The sequence below is a fragment of the Lagopus muta genome, chromosome 3 (genome assembly GCF_023343835.1).
Source record: "Lagopus muta isolate bLagMut1 chromosome 3, bLagMut1 primary, whole genome shotgun sequence".
Taxonomy (NCBI): Eukaryota; Metazoa; Chordata; class Aves; order Galliformes; family Phasianidae; genus Lagopus; species Lagopus muta.
In genome coordinates, this window is record NC_064435.1 from 5,088,729 (window position 1) to 5,105,116 (window position 16,388).

At 41.2% G+C, this 16,388-nt stretch overlaps 1 protein-coding gene across 3 annotated transcripts in view; it reads left to right on the forward strand.

The window, feature by feature from the left end:
- The window catches only part of TRAPPC9 (trafficking protein particle complex subunit 9), a 474,287-nt gene extending 458,918 nt beyond the window's left edge, over positions 1-15,369 (forward strand). For all 3 annotated transcript variants that reach the window (XM_048940414.1, XM_048940413.1, XM_048940415.1), the window contains 2 exons: positions 4,504-4,727; positions 12,228-15,369. In XM_048940414.1, the coding sequence (XP_048796371.1) occupies positions 4,504-4,727; positions 12,228-12,407 (404 nt within the window). In that variant the 3' untranslated portion in view covers positions 12,408-15,369. The remainder of the gene's footprint in view (positions 1-4,503; positions 4,728-12,227) is intronic.
- The last annotated feature ends 1,019 nt before the right edge of the window (positions 15,370-16,388 follow it).

Genomic DNA, 16,388 nt, shown 5'->3' on the forward strand with positions numbered 1-16,388 from the left:
CTCCTCAGATCTTCCTGATCAGGATGAGTAAAAATAGTATTTCGGAACAGTTTGAACAGCATAGAAAAATCTTGATTGAAATTCCTCAAACCATCACAGCACAGCTAAGCAACGCTTACTTTGCTGGTCTTGAAGATCTCTTCTACCACCTGTGTGAGATTTCTTTGGCATCCCTTGCCTGGAGTTTTGTTCATGGGCTTGTTTGTGCAAGGCCATGCTGCTGTGAGGAGTTTGCTGGAAGCGCTGAGCCAAGTTTCCCTCTGTAGAGAATGGCAGAGGTTAGCATATCTGCATCAGCTGGGATTCAGCATCCAGTGTAAAAGCGAATATCTAGCGGGAATTTCTTTGTGTAAAGATGAAACACAGTGTTGCCTTCCTCTGCAGCCTGTTTTTATTTTTAAATTAACCCAAACCTGAGGAAGGAACATAAGCTGTGCTGAAATATACATTTCCATTGAGACTGTGTGTTTGTGTGCAGCTTTCCAAAATCAAGCTTGCACAGTGTCAAATGGGGAGTTGGGTGTGGAAATGCAATTAGCTGTGACTTGGAGCTCTTATCCAAATGGGCCAGCGAGTGCAAGTGCTCACTTGGAAACTTGACCAAGTGGCAAGGACTCCTTAATGTGCATCAAAATGAGCAGAGTAAATAAAGCAAAATGTTAATAATATTTTGTATTCATTTCCAAACTACTCCTTTGGGTGATGTAAACTGAAGTGCGCTTGGCAGGTGATGTTAAATGATGCTTTTCCTGTGGAATGGAAGCTGTCTTCCCTCTAGGAGCATTTGTGCTTTTCTGGAGAGTTTTGAGATCCTGAAGGGAAGACATAATATATAATCTGATGTTATTTTCACATTGTTGTCTCCCAGTCTTCTTCTGATGTAAGTAACAGGCAGTCTGACCTGGTGCCTGGTAGCCCTGCCTAGAGCAGGGGGGTTGCAGCTGCATGGTCTTTAAGGTCCCTTTCAAAGTAAGCCATTCTGTGACTCTATGAAGTCAGCATTGCCTATCAGGTGGGCCATGGAATATTTTTTCCAATGGGTAAGTGAGTTCGTAGAATTCCTGAAAGGCTTGGTTAAGGCTCTGAGTGAAAGAAAACAAGGCTTTCTGTTCTTCACTGCCTTTCAGTCATTGCAGGGTAATGCTGGCACCCAAGGATGTTTTCCGTGGAGAATGTATGTAGGTAAACAAGCAGGAGGGAAAAAAAGTAAAAGGGGGGAAAATAGATAGCAAAAGGAGAAAGAAAAAAGGAGAAGCAGAATTGTGTTGGCTTGTTAAAATATCTAAAAGGATTTTGCTTTTAATTAGGAGATTGCTTGGCCTTTTTCCACAGCAAGAGGTTGGAACTAGACAATGTTTAAGATCCAACCCAAGCCATTCTATGATTCTGTGATTTTCTAATTCTATTTATGATTATTTATTTTTCATGTGATGGCCTGAGTTTCAACACCCACCTTTTTTATGTAGCTTATTTATATTGTTTACACTCAACTCTTTCCTTTAATTTTCTGAAGTAGTATTTGTCTTGTGCCTGAATCTTGGGAAGCTGGATATATGGCCACCACTGTCTTCTGTGTGAGCGACTGTTTCTTCTGGTTCAGAGCTCGTGTATGCTGAAACCAGTAATGATTCACTCTCACAGCAGTGGTGTGAGCAGTCTCAGCTTTTACATGCCATCTGTGTTACTGAGCTGAATCTGCAGAAACGGGACCCTGTGCACATGGCTTTTCCTCTGTTCACAGATGAAAATATTAAAGCAAATCCGTATGGTCCATGAGATGTTTTCTGTGTCAGGAAGGGAGTGAAGCTGCCTGTCAAACCAAGCTGTTCCCTCCGATGAAAGGAGACTGTTTTTAAACACTCCTTTCCATAGTATTTTGCACGCCAGCCATGTGTGTTTTCTCATCTGACATCTCATTGAGCTCCTTGGCTGCGGTACTGCGAGAAGGAAGGGTGTGCTGGGAGGGAAGGAAATAATCTCCCAGTATGTACACAAACTCATGTGCGCACATACTCTTAAATCAATCTTAAATGAATTGATTTTTTTTTTTAATGAATATGGAAGAAAATTAATCTGGTTGAGTCAGGCTTAATTGCTTCCCTTTTGTTTAGATTTTCTATTTTTGCACAAGCAGTGCTGTGAGCTATTATTAGCTACAAAGGTGGAGACAGAGGGCAAAGGGCTCATTTATAATTCCTACAGCAGAGCACTGAATTTTAAAGCTAAAAGGCAAGTTGATGAGCAGCTTGAAAACACAGATTCATCCACTTAGCTTGCTGAGTGTTTCTGAAGGCTCATGCTGGTCCAGGGAGCTCTCACAGCTGTGGGACCTGCTGGCTGAAGAAATGAGTCAAAAAGAGATGTATTTGCAAATGAAAGCACTCACCTTGAGGGAGAAGCTTGAAAACAAGCTGATTTAGGCTCATGAACAGGTATTAATGCATCACTTTTGAAAGAAGCAACTGGACTTTGCTTCTCAGGCCAGAAGCTGAGAAACACTAAGATTGTATGCACACATACAAACTCAATTTTGTGATTAAAAAAAATCAGTCAGTTAAGTTTGGAGTGTATCCCAGGTAATGGGATACCATTACAACCACCATCTGCTTCCAGGATCTCAGGGCAATCCCACAAGAAGGAGTTTAATCACGTCGGGCAGGAGATTCTGCAGCGTTAGGGTGTGCTATTGCAATGGGAGAACTGGTTTAGTTGGCACTTTTAGTGATGGATGGACGATCATACTAGATGATCTTAGTGGTCTTTGATTCTATGATTCGATGAAGACAAGCCCATCCTCAATCAGTTTTTCTCACCCTTTCCTAAAATGCAGTGTCTATTGCAAACTCCTTTTCCTTCTCCTCATCGTGAGCTGGGCATCTGCTTTGGGAAGGGGAGAGTTTTGGCATCGGGACCGTTCCAACTGGGACACCAGGGTGGAATTTGGATGGCTACAGCTTGAGCACTGCAGGGTTTCCTCTTCTGAGCCACTTGGATCTGGGATGTGCTGCTGTATGGGGAAGCTTTGGTCAATGAGGAGTTTTCAGTTTTGCTAATCTCACCTCTGGAATTAATGTCCTTTTCTGACTACTTTCTTTGGCACTAGTTCTTTTTCTTTAGTTGCTATACTGAAGCTTGTTCAGTTTGCCATGCTAAAGGGCATCACGAGAATATGCATCATTTTGTAGTTTTTCTTCTAAGGCAACAAAACAAAAATAAGCTTAAAAATAAAAATAAAAATGAATCACCTCAGTATAAAATGTTTTTCTCCCTGAAAGTTCCTGAAGCATAAAAAGAGTTTCTTTTCTTGAAGAGGAGATATTACTAATGTAAATGTGGTGCTGTTGGCAGAGGAATAATATGCTGTCTATCATAAGGCAGGCGACTGAGGAGGAGCTGGAGTGATGGAAATGCCTCTTGGGCATGTGAGATCGTGGGGATAGGTATTCACAGAGAGGACGCTTTCTTACATGTGCCCAGGGCTTTCTCTTATCTATGAACATGAACCCACAGTGAAATAGAAATGTTCCCATATTAATAGTGCATCGGAGATAGCCCTCATCTGAAAAACACAGTAATACTGCACAACTGGGAGCCCTTTCGGAGCAGGGAATTGGACTAGCAATTTCATAGTGTGTTAGTAACAAAACATTTTGGTTCTGTATAAGCAAATGGCAAGGTTAGTGGACACATCACTCCGGCTGTCATTGTCCCAGCAGTAACCAATTTAGAGGCCCTATATTTTTCTGCTATTCCAGTAAGGGAAATAAAAGTAGAAAGTTAAAAATAGAAATCCCAATATGAATGAAAGCACAAAGAGTGAACAAGCTTGTAGTATCGCTGTATAATTTTAAAATCCTCTTTTTTTCCTTATTATCTGGATGATAATATAGGTGTTACACTGCAAATTCTGGCAGTGTCTGTCCTGCTCCAAAAGGTCACCTTGATACAGGAAGATGTATTTTTGGCTGTAACATGTGAGCATGGACACACAGCCCAGGATCTATCCAGCCTCAATTTGTATTGGTGACTCCTGTTTAGATTTCCCTTCACCTAATGCTGCTTATGGGTAAGAGATGCATGAGAAGTGTCCATGGCTTTGGCTTTTAGGAGGAGGTTAAATGGAGCTGGTTAAAAGATTTCTTCTGGTGCCTTTGAATGGAGCACAGTTATTTCTTTTTCATTGCTCTCTCAGCTTCGACGGATATCAAACCTTCATGAGCTGGCTGTTGCAAATCAGTTCCTGCAGTACCATTGTATACAACACTGCGGCACTAACTTTCCTAAGGTTAACTGTCATAGGATCTCATAATCATGGAATATCATGAGACAGAAGGGACCCAAAAGGATCATCGAGTCCAACTCCACACTGGACCACCCAGCTGTTACACACTCTTGGTTTCATTTAGGTTATTTTTTGTTGCTGAGTTTCCTAATGATTAAAAATTAATACTGTTTCCAAAGCAGGAGCCAAACCGAATGTGGAATTATCTTCTTGCTTTACAGATATCCTCGTCGATGGCAAGCTCTGTGACTGTGACGTGGTGGTGGACTGCAAAGTCGGTGACCCGGTCCCACTGCAAGTGAAGCTGACCAACTGGAGCAAGCACAGCGTGGGACCCTTCGCGCTCACCATGACGCCCTACCAGGATTACCAGAATGGGGTGCACAACTATGAGCTGCAGGATGCCATCACTTTTGTGGGATCCAACACCTTCTACATCGATTCTGTAAGTTTTTCTGTCGAAGGTACCACTGTTCTGAATGACGTGTATTTGCATTAAAAAGTTTCATTGCTTAACTGTGCTTTATAATGCAGATTCATTTTTCAAAAATGCCTGTTGCTAAAAGTACTGTGGGCTTAGGGAGGTAGAACCATCTCTCTGAGATGGTTTAAGACTGTAATTGCCTGTACTGTAAGCCACCAGCAAACTATTGGAGTCAGTAACTTTTGGTCACTCCAAATTTGGCAAGATGTGAATGAGTAACTTAGAAAAAATGTGTAATATCATACTGCCTGTCCATGAGCCATCCAGTGCAGCCTACAGTAATAGGTTTTAAGTAACTTCTTCTCTTCAGTGCATGAGAATTAGTCCCCTAGGCTAAGCCAAGGAAATCATCAGATCAGTTTTAGTTAGATCCCAAGGAAGGAAAAAATAAAAATGCTAAACATTAATGACCAGAAAGATGAGCAGGTTCATTTTCTGGTCTCTTAGCTTTATTTTTACTATGAAAATAAAGAGAAATAAAAATGCAAAACTGCACTTAAAATGGTACAAAATTTTCTTATTTAAAAATAATTGAATTTTTAAATTTTCTCTCAAATTGTTATTTTGAAATTTTTTGCTTGTGAAGCAAAACACTGAAAATAGCTCTTGAATATAACTACTCTGTCTTGCATCCTTTCCCAAAAACCAGCAATGACAAAAAATCAAAGGGGTGAAAAACATGAACTATATGACAGAGTGGAGTAAGCAGTATCTCTAACTTATAAGCAAGAGGGGAAGGATGACTGTTTAGGATTGTGCTTAGGACCTTTGCTTAGGTCAGCTCTTCACACTGCTAATAAAATGTACCTGTCAAAACTGAATACTTAGGTGAACCTTAGTAAGAAAGGAATTAAAGGTTAACCACAGGGACAGTCACTGTGCGTAATTTTCAATTACATACCATGGGAAGAAAATATTTCTAGAAGATAATGAGCGTGGAATAAACCATCAGCTTGAATGTTAATGGATTAGCATCCATATATTCATAGCTGAATAATTGAGATATGTCAACAGAAATAATCAAGAGGCAGCTTCCTTTGACTCCCTTTCTGACAATGTGGGTTTTTTAATGTGAGTGGCACTGTGTGGATATCCAGCTGCCTAAGGGCTGACCCTCAGGGCTAATGAGGGAAAAGGGAGGCGTCAGCATATATTCCTGCCTTCTGATTGAGTCTCCTATGGGCAAGAAGTCACGGGGTCACATCTCTTGAGCTGCCCAGGCAGTCTCCTCATACGTTGCACTCCCTGTATTCAGTATTTAGACATTTTCACCGTAAACACAGTACCCAGAAAGTAAAAAATGGAGTTGTTTTCTGATGTTTGTCCTCCTTTTCATCCAAAAGGGTGAAATGAAGAGACTGTTTACTCTCCGACAACAAGTGCTGTACTTCACACTGTACAGTGTTGATACATGTCCTGCACAGGCTGCTAACGAAAATGCTTAGTCACATTTCTTTGAGGCATAGAGCCCTGATCACGGAAGAAACTTCTTCAAACAGTGGATCTAATGCTGTCAGAGGCCCTTTCATCCCCCGTAATAACTAATTCAGTAATGGAAAAAATATTTCAGAAAGCAGCACCTGTTTTGGGGACAAGAATAAAGTCCTGGTTTGTGCATTTGATGCTTCAGGGAAGAACGAACATATTCACAATTGTGTTCATGCTCCGTGTTTGACAGAAGTTCAGACACTGGTAAAGAAGCTGAAGAAGCTCATAGTTGGATGACATGAAAGAGATTCTCTGTGTCTTTTTTATAAACTAAGCTGAGACTTTGGATGAGATACCCAGATGGTGTAGCTCCATGTTACCCTCTCAAAGCTATTAAACACGTGCTCATTATTTTTATATACTGAGGTTGCTGGCACATGATTATTATGTTGTTTAATGGAGGTGCCTTCAAATGCTGCCATCTCCCAGTTTTGTCCCTCTGCAGAAAGATGCTCCCCTCTTCTGCAGGAGTGATGCTGTGAGTATGTGTGGCTGTGCAAAGTTGGCCAGTTTATCTCAAACTACATTCGTCAGCAGTTTGAGCTAATTGGGCTGACATTACATTGACACTAGCAAGGAGGTGGTGACATGATTTATTGCATTGCCAAGCCGGGTGGGAGGGAGGATGAAGAACTAGTGTGTGCTTTGGTGTAACAGTAGTGTGTGGTCAAAAACAAATGGAAACATCAGGTATTACAGCAAGATACTTCTAATACCCTAGGAATTTGGTCTTTTGTCATGATGATGGAGAAATAGCAACAGTATTGGTGCTCAGTTGAATGTGACCTCTCAGGAAAAACAAAGTAAAATATCCCCCTGCTTTCCTAAGTATTAACTTATTGTAAGGCCTATGCCTTAACACTGAACAAATCACAATTTTTTTTGTTGCTATTTTTAGACTAAAAAGTTTCAAACCATTTTCTGCATCTATTTAGAAGACAAAGAATGCATGCAGGAATGTTTGGCGCACATACACTGCTCCACATGTATGAATGAACAGAGTTTTTTTTTAAGGGTAAAAGTCACACGATTTTGTTTTTCACTTTCTTGTCACGTAAAGGTAGATGATTTCTCTTGAAGGTAGTGCTTATTCATCTCTCTGTGATCCCACTTCCATTCAGAGCAGCAGTCTGCACTTGTGCCCCAAAGGCTCTGCTAGGATACACTACCTCAAAAAGCAAAGTCCTCTGCTCAAAATTTTAAAGAATATTTAGATATTTACATACATTTAAATCACATAAAGCCTTTATTTTTAAAATTAACTTTTAATTTGATTAGCCTTACCTTTCTATGTCTAGCAGAAAAGGTGACTTCATTGGTTATCATTTAGATAGTGTACATTTTTTTAGAGTGAGGTTTTGAAACATGAGGTAACATTGATGGATGCCCACCCATTCAAATTCTTCTGCATTTATTTATTATCTTGCTTTGCAATCTGAAGTTTAACTTTAGCCTTATTATTAAAAATTCTTTTTTCTTACCAGTATTTTGACTAGTTGATTGATCAGACAGAGCTACTTCTTGCCAAATTAAAAAAATGATATGCTACGGAGATTCCTGTAACTACCAGTAATTCGCCTTCCTTTGTTGTTCCTGCTTTTGCCATTACTGTTCTCAGGCAGTTTTTTTTTAGGTGTGTTATCTCTCAGTAGCTCAGATGAGTGGTAGTGGAAGATGAGGAAGAACTCATTAGGAGATGGTCATTTTGAATCAGCTCAGAAGCTATGACGAACATTTGCTCACTTCTGGCAGGTCCTCTGTGGCCCATCTGGCCAAATTAGTTTTCTTGGCACTTCTGCTAGCACTGTAAACTCTCTGGGGGCATTTACAGTAGCTGGCATGAACCCTAATCTCCAACTGAGTTGCTTCAGTACTACAGCAGTATAAATAATTAGTAGTTAGTTCTCAGGGATCAGTCCCACATGGCAGCCTGAATCGGGGAAGGATTAGGATGGAGCTAGAAACTTAATTTTTCTTCTGTCTCGGAGGAACTTTTCTTTCTTGAATCTTCAGTCGTGTTTTCCGGGAGCGTAAGCAAGGTCTACATGCAGAGGATTTAGTGGAATTATAGTAAAATCTCTTTGGACTCTGTGGCTTGATTGAGCAAGCATGTGTGTGTACCATCATTCCAGACTGGGGCAACATACAAGATAGTGCCTGGGTGGTGAGACTGCCCGGCCTGCATGCTGCTAGATCAATCAACAGTACAAATTCAGCTTGGATCAGGCATGAGTGTGCAGTCCTTATGTTTCTCTCAAACTAGCTGAGTCACTTGGATGGTGAATGTCAGCTCCAGTGGGTTACATCCAACTTGTGTACACATCTGTGCAAGGCCTGCAGCATCCCTTCGTGGCCACTGAGTCACCAAGGCCAGTGGAGTTCAGGGAATATTTTGCTTCATTCTGTGTCTGACACCTACATTTTCTCAGATGAATCCTTTTGTTGAACAGATGGCTCAGATGTATTTATCCATTTTATGGATTTTTAGGTGGTTTAGGTTCCAGACTGAGACATCTGAACAAGGAGGTGTCTCCATGGATGCTGGCTGAGCTCTCATTAGGCAAAAGAGTCTGCTGTCCATGGAGCCTGTCTCTACCTAACACAGATCCCAGCACAGATCCTAGGGATGTGATTCAGTTGCCTAAAACTAGGTATCCTCCATCATGGGTGTCCAACCTTTTGACTTGCCTGAGCTGCACTGAGCAGAGAGGAATTGTCTTGGTCTTCTTCTAAAATATATAATATAGTTAAAGTATATAAATAACAAAACTTTTTAAATTCTCAAATATTTACCTTAAAACATAAAAGAGCAACAAAACCATAAAACCAGTGGGATGTTTGACCTTGTTTTTTGTGAAACTAAAGCATCAATCTTGTTCGATGGCAGTGATTGCAATTCTCAGTGAGTTGTCAAGGTGTTCATCAGAAGTTTTTGATGAAATTTTGTTCTTCCTGTACTTCTCCTTGAAAACAGTTTTTCTCAAATGTGTGTACTGCCAAAAAGCGATGACATTCTCTTGAAGGCCGACTCAAAACAAACTGAGCTACCACTGTATTAGATACTAGAAGAATAAATACTTTGTTTCCTTAACCAGCGACTTAGCACAGCCAGTAGGCCTTGAAGGGAAAATTAATCTGGATGCTTTGGAGGTATTGCCAGCGTGGCAATAAAACCAAAGGTCTATGAGCCCTTATAATTGTATGAAAATTACTAACCAATCACCGTGAGGAAAATGGACTGAAAAATTACTAATTTGTAACTTCTGTGTATAAATGTTGTGCACATACATAGTTCAGAGTGTGCACCTGATCTGCAGGAAACCATTGAGCACCAAGGTTTGTGCAACCCTGAAATAAATAAGCAATGTCTCTTCTGATTATGTGATGATTGACTTATTGCACATGGGGCAACATATCTGCTTTTCGGACAGTTGTGACTGTGAAGCAAGGGATGTCTTTCTGTGGTAAGAGAGGTCTTAGAAAAACCTAGTAAAGAGACATGATCAAATTTTTGAGTTGAGTATCTCTTTGCACTTTATCCATTCCATTTGAAAACCTGCAGGTAGTGTTTGTTGGCTGAAAACAGAGTTGCAAATATACTGAAGAATTTATGATTATTTCAGCAGCCATGAAACCTATTCTCAAGTTCCTTTGTCAGAATGGAAAGCAAGGCTGCACCTTCTTTACTGTTCACAGTGCCTTAGCTCATCCCAAAATGTTATGAGGTATCTATGTTTTGACAACTGTAGGCTGGCCAAGTAGATCATTCTGTGATCTACTTACCAGTTACCTCTGCTGGCTGTGCTGAATGTATGCCTACTGTAGTAGGATCTTGGATACGTAGAGTGCATGGAGACACCAAAATGTGTGTTGTTTACTCTCAAAATGAGTCCTGTGTGCAGTATAGCAATCAGTTTCGATCTGGCCCCCAATAGGCAGATCTGGTCACATACCACTACCTGCCTCGCTGATTCTTCCCACTTACAGTGAAAAAAAAGGATGAATGCTGCAGGGACTGCTACCACATAGGCAGAACTTGAAAGAGATGAAGAGACTGTGTTGATGTTGATGTGCCTGAAGACACAACATTTCCACCTGTCAAGAGCTATGATCAATGCTTTAACAGATACTTTTCCATGGGGCAGCCGGATGAGGAAAAAAAAAAAGGTCTGGGGGCTTCATTTGCTGCTCACCTCCACCCATTACTTGCATTAATGCTTGCCTCTGTCCTTCTCTGCATGCATCAGTTCCACAAAAATAAGGCAGTCAGCCCTAGCAGGAGGAAAAGGGAGCAGGAGGGGAGACTGATGTTCTGCATGTCCAGACGCAATGCCAGAGGGCACACACTTGTATCCAGTGAGGAGGTGAGATGCCAAGGACGTGGGTCAGTACAGCAGCTGTGACTGCTCTCATTACTCACTAGGATGATACGATGCTGACACAAGTTTGCTGTAGGTCAGCAAAAGTGATCGGCACCAAAGCCAAAGGGAGTCTGGGCTCTGCCAGCTCTGATGATGCCAGTGCTTGTGAAAAGACAGGTTCTGGTGTAGGAGCAGGATTTTAGGCAGCAAAGCTACCTAATATCCCAGGTGGCTGTAAGGGGTACATGTCTGCTGGCTAAAAGACTCAGCAACAAAGGTCCAAAAAAGCCTGGAACAGAAGCAAACAGAAGCAAACAGCACATTTCCCAGTGATGTCTTGCTAACATTTTTTCCCCTGATTCCAATCAAGTCATGCACACCTGGGCAGCACAGTGCTTCTGGATGTAATGCCAGAGTTTCCTTGGTGGTTGGGTTTGGGTCTCAGCTTGGCTGACCAGGTGTTGTGTCACTGTCAATTGGAATCAGCTGTGGACTCTGTATTGTGATGAAGGCTGAAGTGTTTGGGGAGGACCAAAGAAAGCCCATTACCAATAAATATTAATTAAAGTAAAAAGAAAATACATGCACACAAGCCTGTCTGGGAGAGTAGGGATGGCCCCAAATGATATCTTGAGAAATTATCAGGGTCCAGAGAGCAGAATGGAACTGGTCGGATGGTCTGGATAGAGTGAAGAGCACTACTGAGGAGCACCAGTTGCCATTTATGGAGTCTGTTCTGCTGAACTGACACAGTCTCCTCAGAATCTCTCAAACTAATTCCATCCAATGGTGTGACTTTGTGCCAATTCAGCGTTTCGTATCTGCAGTGACTTTAATCTGGAAATGGATTTAACATCTTGTAGAAGCAGATGTTTATTCAAACAGTAGCACATGCTGAATAGTGATAAGTTTGATAAAGTTAAAAATTACTTGAGTGCCTTGCTGAAATGGTGGAGCAAGATATTGGCAATAAAGATATGGATCATAAATGGTTTGGTGATGAAGGAGGATGTGTAAATGTAAACACAGTGCAGTGTTTAATTTGGACAGGTAAATCCCACTGTTTTGGGGATATGTCTTGCTACATTTATTTTGGTGAGGGTGAACATTAAAGATTCCTGATTAGAGTTTGCAGTCAGATTGTGTCTGAATAATAAGCAGGGGTGAATTTAGTTATTGCTAAGTTGTTAAATGGTGTTTAACCATGCGTTTAGCAAGAGTTCACAGCTATGATTTAGAACCTTTAATGTCGATTCTGATGAATGCAGTCTAAGGGAAGATGCTCCTGATTATTCAGGACATTATGAGTGGCTTTTGCCTTAAACCAAATGGACTTTGAAATCAGTGACTACTGGAGGTCTTCTGGTTTCAGCTGTGCCACAGCACTGCTGCATGACTGAATAACACAGCATTTTAATTTCTCATTTTACCATTGCTAAAATAGGAACAAGAAATTTACTTCTTTTTGTGGAACTGTAATATTGAGATGTTTAATTTATGAATGTTTCTAGAGTGCTTTGAGATAATTTTATGGAGCTACTGGCTTGCAAAGAGCAATTATTTTGTTTTGTTGCTTGTTTAATTTTACTGATTTTCACATTTGCTGTTGCAGGTAAAGCCAACCAAAGACTCTGTGTACTTTGGAGCACTTCTTTTCCTCTACACGGGCGATTTCTATCTGAATATCAAATTCCATGAAGACAACTGCAGCAAGGAGCTGCCTCTCTCCTGGTTCTGCCTTCCTAGTGTCCACATCCGTGCAATGGAGCCCGTGGCCGAAGCTAAGCTGTAAATGTGCTGTGTGCTATTTGATTAACAACAGTGTGCAGAAACGCTTGGCACATCCTCTGCTTGACCCCAGCTTGTTTCTGTCCAACCCCAGGCCACAGTCCCTATTTTGGAGGAACAGCTGAATGCTTTCTGAATTCTGATAGTCGTTTGGGCAGCTGCTATTGCTAATTTAAGAGAGAGACAGATTATAACCATGCTAGAGTTTTCCTCTGATTCCAAAAAATCTTTGAAACTGCTAATATATGCATCATACTTTCATACAACCTATTGAGAGCAGTGGATTTGGGAGAGCCTTAAGTGCTAAATTTAAGAGGGTTCAACTTAACCATGTGTTTGAAGGTCTCTGCTCCAACTTAAATAATCCCTTTTTAGCATTTAAACAAGAGTTGAAATTTCTGTATGAATTTCCTCCTGGCTTACACTGGATTTACATTACCCTGGGAGTGAGGTTCTCTGTCAGAATAGTTCTCAGACTTGTTGTAGTTCACTTTTCTGCTGAGTATTGGGTGTCTTTCGTGGTAAATAGGAGTAAAGATGCCTTTTCCTGTGCTACTGAAAGTAAAAAAAATAGTAAACATGCCTTCAGTTATTCTGTTCACCCCCTGAGCTGAGTGCCACTTGCTCCTGGTAGAGTCACTGCCTTTGCTTCAGTAGATCTATTAAGAAATGAGAAAAGGCAATGGGAAGCTAAAGAGTTTGTCCTTGAGAAAGGAAATAAGTCAACTTCTGGGTTGCCTGGGGCTTGCCTGTGAATTCGGGCTTTCATTGTTCTGTTTCATACAATGACAACAGATTGAAATGTTTTCAGAGCTTAAAGAACCACCAGAATTAATCAGCTGGCCATTCTTATCACTTTGAATCAGTTTTTGCAAACTCATGGGATCTGTTTTTTCATGCCAGTAGACTGGCTTTGATTGTGTGGTTGGGTTGTTGGGTTTTTTTCCCTTCTTTTGTTTATTTTGTTGTAGTTAGTAAGACTAATTAGTAGGTAATTAAGGGCATGGAATTCCTGATTCATGGAACTCCATGATGAGTCTACTGAAGATTCAACCTGTTGTCTTTCAGAAAAACATTCTTGTAGAAAGAAACCCAAACTTTCCCTGTGTAATGCAGGGAGGTGTCTGATCTGTATGAATGAGTTTCGAACCTCTCTGAATCTTTCCTTAAATTTACAGCCTGCAGCTCTTCGTGGTAGATTAATTTCAGGGATGAATACACCAAGATGCAGCAGCAGTGCTCAAATTAGCTCTATAAGTGCAACCCCTTAGCAATTTTTTTTTAGTGGATTTCATCCTAAGGTGGACCCACCTGGCCTGGCCCATCCTGGTCATGCTTGGATAGCTGCTCATTCTGGCTCTGCACTGTGCTCAGTTGTACTCTTAGATGTGACTGGTGCTTTCCTTAGGAACGCAACAGTGCTCAAAACTCAATTCATTGCATGTTTGCAAATGACTGTAATGTATCCATCCTCACTGTTTTATTATAAATTGAGGAATGTATACAGCTCTAGCATGATAGCTTGTGTTTCTAGTGTATACAGGGTATTATCTCCACAACTGTATTGTGAGAATGTTGTCAGTGTTTGCTCCTGAGCTGTGGCTCTGTACAGAGTGGAAGTCTTCAGACTTAACATGTTGGAAATCAGAGACCAACTGAAGATTTACTAGCAGTGATGTACTGCTCTGTCAGCTGCCAGCACACAGTGTCCACTAACAGAACTCTTCCTTTGATTGCACAGTGGCTCTGGGCCAGAGTCACCCTTGGAAAGAGGGTCAAAGGCAGCCAAGCTGGGCATGTGTTTTTGTTGATGGAGGTTGGTTGACTAGTTCTGTGCCATAAGGCTGAATTCTCTGTCACTGCATAGGCGTATACACAGAAAAATAGCATCCCAGGAGATCAGGAATTAAACCAGTTAATCTTTTCCATAAAAGCTTACTTTTGACATGTGTCTCTCTGCTATGTTACACAACATTGTTGCAGCAAAATCCAAATTGGGTTTCATTCAGTATTCCCAGCAGGTAATCTGCAGATGCTAGGAATACAGCTACGACTATGTAGGGACCACATTGCATTTGAAACAAAAATATTGCGAAGCAGATGCTGTGCAGTCAGGGTGCTTCAGCTTACCCAGCAAGGGATCATTTCCCAGCATGTTTTTGAGAGTGTTCTCTAAGAACAGTGGGCATTGCTCTTGTGAAGCCTGTACTGAGCTGCAACACTCCTCTGCCCTTTATACAGAGGGGTGATCCCCAGCCCACTGAAGCTGCTGGAATGGGAACAGGTTTTATTATAGCAAAAGATAGCTGCATATTTCCTAGGTTTCCAACATGCCATTATAAATCTGCCATTCGTGCTCATAAATATGTGTTTTATGAGTGAGCTGATTCTTAATGGTCTATCTGCTCATTATATAGCACACCAGTCTGTCCCTTGTCAACTTTGAGACTTAGTTGCTTTTGGCATTTATGATACCTTTCCCAATTTCCTTACACTTCTACTTGTCTTGGTGAGAGAGATGAAACACAAGAAATTCTTCCTTCTGGGGATCATTTGTGACTTGACCAGAAGTTACAGTCCATGTAATTTGGAAAAGTGGTAAGAGAAGGCACTTGAAATGAGAATACTGCTTTTGGTTTTCTTTTTAATGGAAGCTTTCATTGGAATTGCTGTCAAGATCAGTCTTTGCAGTGGCTTGAGTAAAGGATGATACTTCCCTGATGTGATCTCCTTTTCTTTAATGGAAAATTTGTTTTTCTTTCTCCAAACCACCCAGATATTACTTTGAACACGATGAGCCAAACTGCATTGATACACAAGCTGGTATGATCCCACTTGGTTGAATTAAATCATTCCTAATATAATCACCATTGCTGAGAGCAGGAGTTGCTTCAGTTTATGTATGCATTGGAGAAACTTAAGTTATGTAAATCTAATTATCTGAATAAATACTTGTGTTATTTCCATCTCTGCCTGTCTCTTCTTGATAGTGTTGTTTCTTTTACTTGTAATAATAATGTATCTCTCAAAGCTGCCTTCTGTCTCTGAAAGGAGAATGTATTTTATTCCATTAATTGTCAGCTGAGGGGAAAGAGGTGCATCACATGAAGGGTGTCTTAGGCCTCAGTATCCTTTCCGTCCTCCACAGAAATAGCTCAAAGGTAGGAAGGAGAACCAGCTTTGGAGGTATGTTTGGGAGGACTGGTTGAAAGATCCTTCCAAGGCAGTATGTTCTCAGTGTACACCTACACCAGACACAACAAGAAACCTTTAAAGCATAGATCATAGAAACACAGAATATTAAGGTTGGAAAAGACCACTGAGATCATGTAATCCAACCATCAACCCATTCCCACCATGCCCACTAAGCATGTCCCTCAGTGCTACATCTGCATATTTCTTGAATGCCTCCAGGGATGATGACTTCACACACACCCTGGGCCGCCTGTTCCAATGCATCACCACTCTTTCTGATAGGAAACTTTTCCAAATATCCAGCCTGAGTCTCCCCTGGTGCAACTTGAATCCATTACGTCTCACCCTATTGCTAGATACCTGGAAAAAGAGAATTGTAGAGGCCAGTAAGGTCCCCTGAGCCTCCTCCAGACTAAACGATCCCGGTTCCCTGGGATTTGCATGGACAGATGCCTTGGGAAGCCACTTTATACCCAAAGACTGTGCCCAGTAGCTGTATATTAGAGGAGAGACAGTGCTCCTCCTCCTGTGTGCAATTGTGCTCCCAGGTGTTCCTTTTCCTAAGCTTTTGCCAACGTGGGCTGCGTCCCTGTCCTCCTCTTTGCAACTGCAACAAACCTTCCTAAAGAACTGTTCAGCAGTTATTTGGTATAGGGGCAAGCATGCAAGAACAAGGAGGAAACACAGCTAAAAGGGAGTCCTGGATCCTCTGAAGAGAATTCATTGTACATCTCCATGTTCTCTGATACCTTGACTGGCTGATCTGAGCCCCTTTTCAGCATGCAGTCAG